Source organism: Pygocentrus nattereri, chromosome 27, assembly GCF_015220715.1.
Source record: "Pygocentrus nattereri isolate fPygNat1 chromosome 27, fPygNat1.pri, whole genome shotgun sequence".
Classification (NCBI taxonomy): domain Eukaryota; kingdom Metazoa; phylum Chordata; class Actinopteri; order Characiformes; family Serrasalmidae; genus Pygocentrus; species Pygocentrus nattereri.
The window spans coordinates 26,598,200-26,601,508 of NC_051237.1; the positions used below are offsets into that span (position 1 = coordinate 26,598,200).

The 3,309-nt window shown below is 44.9% G+C and overlaps 1 protein-coding gene across 1 annotated transcript in view; it reads left to right on the forward strand.

Moving 5' to 3' along the window:
* rnmt (RNA (guanine-7-) methyltransferase) overlaps positions 1 to 3,013 on the forward strand; it is a 17,433-nt gene extending 14,420 nt beyond the window's left edge. Inside the window, exons 10-11 of the mRNA XM_017716922.2 lie at positions 1,254 to 1,287; positions 2,197 to 3,013. Coding sequence (XP_017572411.1) covers positions 1,254 to 1,287; positions 2,197 to 2,234 — 72 coding nt within the window. The 3' untranslated portion in view covers positions 2,235 to 3,013. The remainder of the gene's footprint in view (positions 1 to 1,253; positions 1,288 to 2,196) is intronic.
* The last annotated feature ends 296 nt before the right edge of the window (positions 3,014 to 3,309 follow it).

Consider the following 3,309-nt stretch of genomic DNA (forward strand, 5'->3'; position numbering starts at 1 on the left):
TTCAGTCCGTTCTGCATGTGCGTCGCGTCACAGTGAGAGTTTATACCGTTCAACACGGCGGAGCAGAAACTGGTCTGCAGAGGAGACGAAGTTCATGCTCTGATCTTTAAAAGACGGCCAAAGAACCAAAGAAGCGACCGCGCCCTTTTTACAGCTCAAACACAATCTGGGTGTTCTTTTACACATGTGGGTCACTGATGACTCTTACAGATCGGATTTAAAATACATTATATTGCCAAAAGTATTTAGTCACCCATCCAAATCACTGAGTTCAGGTGTTCCAGTCACTTCCATGGCCACAGGTGTATAAAGCCGAGCCCCTCGGCCTGCAGACTGCTTCTACAGACATTAGTGAAAGAATGGGTCGCTCTCAGGAGCTCAGTGAATTCCAGCGTGGTGCCGTGATCGGACGCCACCTGTGCAGCAAGTCCAGTCGTGAAATTTCCTCACTACTAAATATTCCACAGTCCACTGTCAGTGGGATTATAACAAAGTGGAAGTGATTGGGAACGACAGCAACTCAGCCACGAAGTGGTCGGCCACGTAAAATGACAGAGCGGTCAGCGGATGCTGAGGGGCATAGTGCGCAGAGGTCACCGACTTTCTGCAGAGTCCATCACTACAGACCTCCAAACTTCATGTGGCCTTCAGATCAGCTCAAGAACAGCGTAGAGAGCTTCATGGAATGGGTTTCCATGGCCGAGCAGCTGCATCCAAGCCTTACATCACCAAGCGCAATGCAAAGCGTGGAATGCAGTGGAGTAAAGCGCCGCCACTGGACTCTAGAGCAGTGGAGACGTGTTCTCTGGAGTGACCAATCACGCTTCTCCATCTGGGAATCTGATGGACGAGTCTGGGTTTGGCAGTTGCCAGGAGACGGTACTTGTCTGACTGCATTGTGCCGAGTGTAAAGTTTGGTGGAGGGGGGATCATGGTGTGGGGGTGTTTTCAGGAGTTGGGCTCGGCCCCCTGCAAAGGGTGGGCCAACGTCATATTAAACCCTAAGGATTAAGAATGGGATGTCACTCAGGTTCATATGCGTGAGAAGCCAGACGAGCGAATACTTTTGGCAGTATAGTGTAGTTTGGTTCCCTGTGTTTGAAGGAAGTTGAGAGAATGGGTAACTTTTTGAGTGCACTGTTCCAGCGGAGGAGTTTGACACCTACAGGTCTGCTGCTGAGGCTGAGTGACATTGAGCTCTGTCTGTGTGTTATCTGCTCTGACGTCTCTTCTCTTTCTCATCTTCCTCACAGGGCACGCTGTCCAAGTCTGAGTGGGAAGCTACAAGTATGTACTCATGTAATGAAAGAAACTTTAAGCTGTCAATGAGTTCCCTGTTTAAACTGTAACAGAACACTTGGATGTCTGTACCTACAGACTGCGTTCTATATTTTCAATTTAAATGATCCAAAGCGTTGGAAACTGCTTTTTCTGTGAGCCATGGACATTTTAACCGATCTGGTATCCTCTGCGTCGTGCCTGATCCGGTAGTACCAAAGGCTGCACTTCTCCTTGTGGCTGAAGTGCCCCTTTAAAGGGCAGTTCCACTGATTGTCTGTATAACTCAGTGTCTGCGATGTAAACAGAGAGATCCAGAGGGTTTGGTGTGAACTGGTTCCGACGTCTTTACAGTGGTGGTGATGGGAACCAGGCGTCGCCATGACTACAACACAGATATAGACACTTTATTTACCATGCAGAACCACCAGAGAACCTACATGAGTCTTCTGGGCTCATATGGAATGTTCATGATGGAAAACAGTGGAAAATCTGGAATAACGAGTTTTCTTTGGGGACTATTTTGCCGCACAGCGCCCTGCATGTCTCCCTCCACCATGAATGGAGTTGAAGTTCTCTAAACTCTCATAAAACAGCGTCTCAGTCATCAGGCAGTGAATTCAGAACCAGTTCATGTAGGAACTTTCTGTGAGGAGCTTTTAGAGGGACGTCTGGTTCCCATCACCACCACTGTGAACGGTTCTGACTCTAAGATGGAGCATTTTACATCAGACTTGTGCAAAAATTGTGAAAAATCAGGGGAATTTCCTTTTTGTTCTCACAAGCCAACAACGAAAAGCTAGAAATCCACAAAAAAATTATTAAATTATTAATTATTAAAGTAAACAGCAAGCTGAGGGTGAGGGTCACGTCCAGCAGTGATGGTGGTTGTAATTGCGTTTGTCTTCTGTGTTGTAGGCATCTATCTGATGTTCGTGTTTGAGAAGATGTCCTGAACTGACCCGGACGGTTGAACACTGAGGGCATCAGGAGTCTCAGCCGATTTTCTTCTTTTCTTCTTTTTTTATTTTTAATTTAGTTTTGGGAACGATGAGCCGGTCAAAGCTGCTGTCTTTTCAGTTTAACAAACATAAAATGTTTGTACAGCCACATTTGTGTGTGTGTGTGTGTGTGTGTGTGTGTGTGTGTGTGTGTGTGTGTGTGTGTGTGTGTGTGTGTGTGTGTGTATAAATGAGGGGAATTTATAGGTGTGAGTGTGTTGGAGCACATATATGATTGTCTTCAGTGTTCAGTCATTTTCTAAATAAACAGTTTGTGAAAAATCTAATTTACCTCCTCACCACAAACGTAGGTCATCACCCAAGACTATAGACAGCCGCTGACCTCCAAACGGCAGCGGCAGAACGTTTACTGCTCTTCTGTCCATCTTCATAGACGAGAGATGCTGAACGCCTCCGCGCAGTTTGAAGATGTGATGATTTAGGTTTGCTGTTAGCACCATGCTAATAAGATTACATCACTTGTTAGCCACATTAGCCTCATGGCTCCATTGCTAGAACCGAAGACGCAAACTTCAGACACCAAGCCGTCTTGGCTGATTGGCCACATTTGGGGTTAACCTGAATTAAGTTTTTCACTGGAGTATCACTTAAAGTCAGTATTTACCTCAGGCTATGTCAACTGGTACGTTACGGAAACACATTTCCACCGGATAAAGGAAGAAAAATAAAAATGTATTATGGCAATTTGCAAATAAAGACTCGTTTTCCTGAAATGTTGTCTTTGTATCTTCAAATAATGACATTCTCAAAGTCATATTCTTTGATGTGCAGCACTGTGGGAAATTTTAGGGCGTCTAAGCGAATGTTTAAACTTTTGACCTCAGCAGGGAGTTTATCACAATATACATTAGAATAAAGTCGTATTCATAATTCAGATAAACAGAAAAACAATAAGCAGGAACAAGAATTTCTCGGGTCCATATTTTTCCTGGACACCTTCACAGCCGCCACAGAGACTCGTTAATATCATCAATTACATCATGAGCTCAATTTACTGAGCACTGATTGG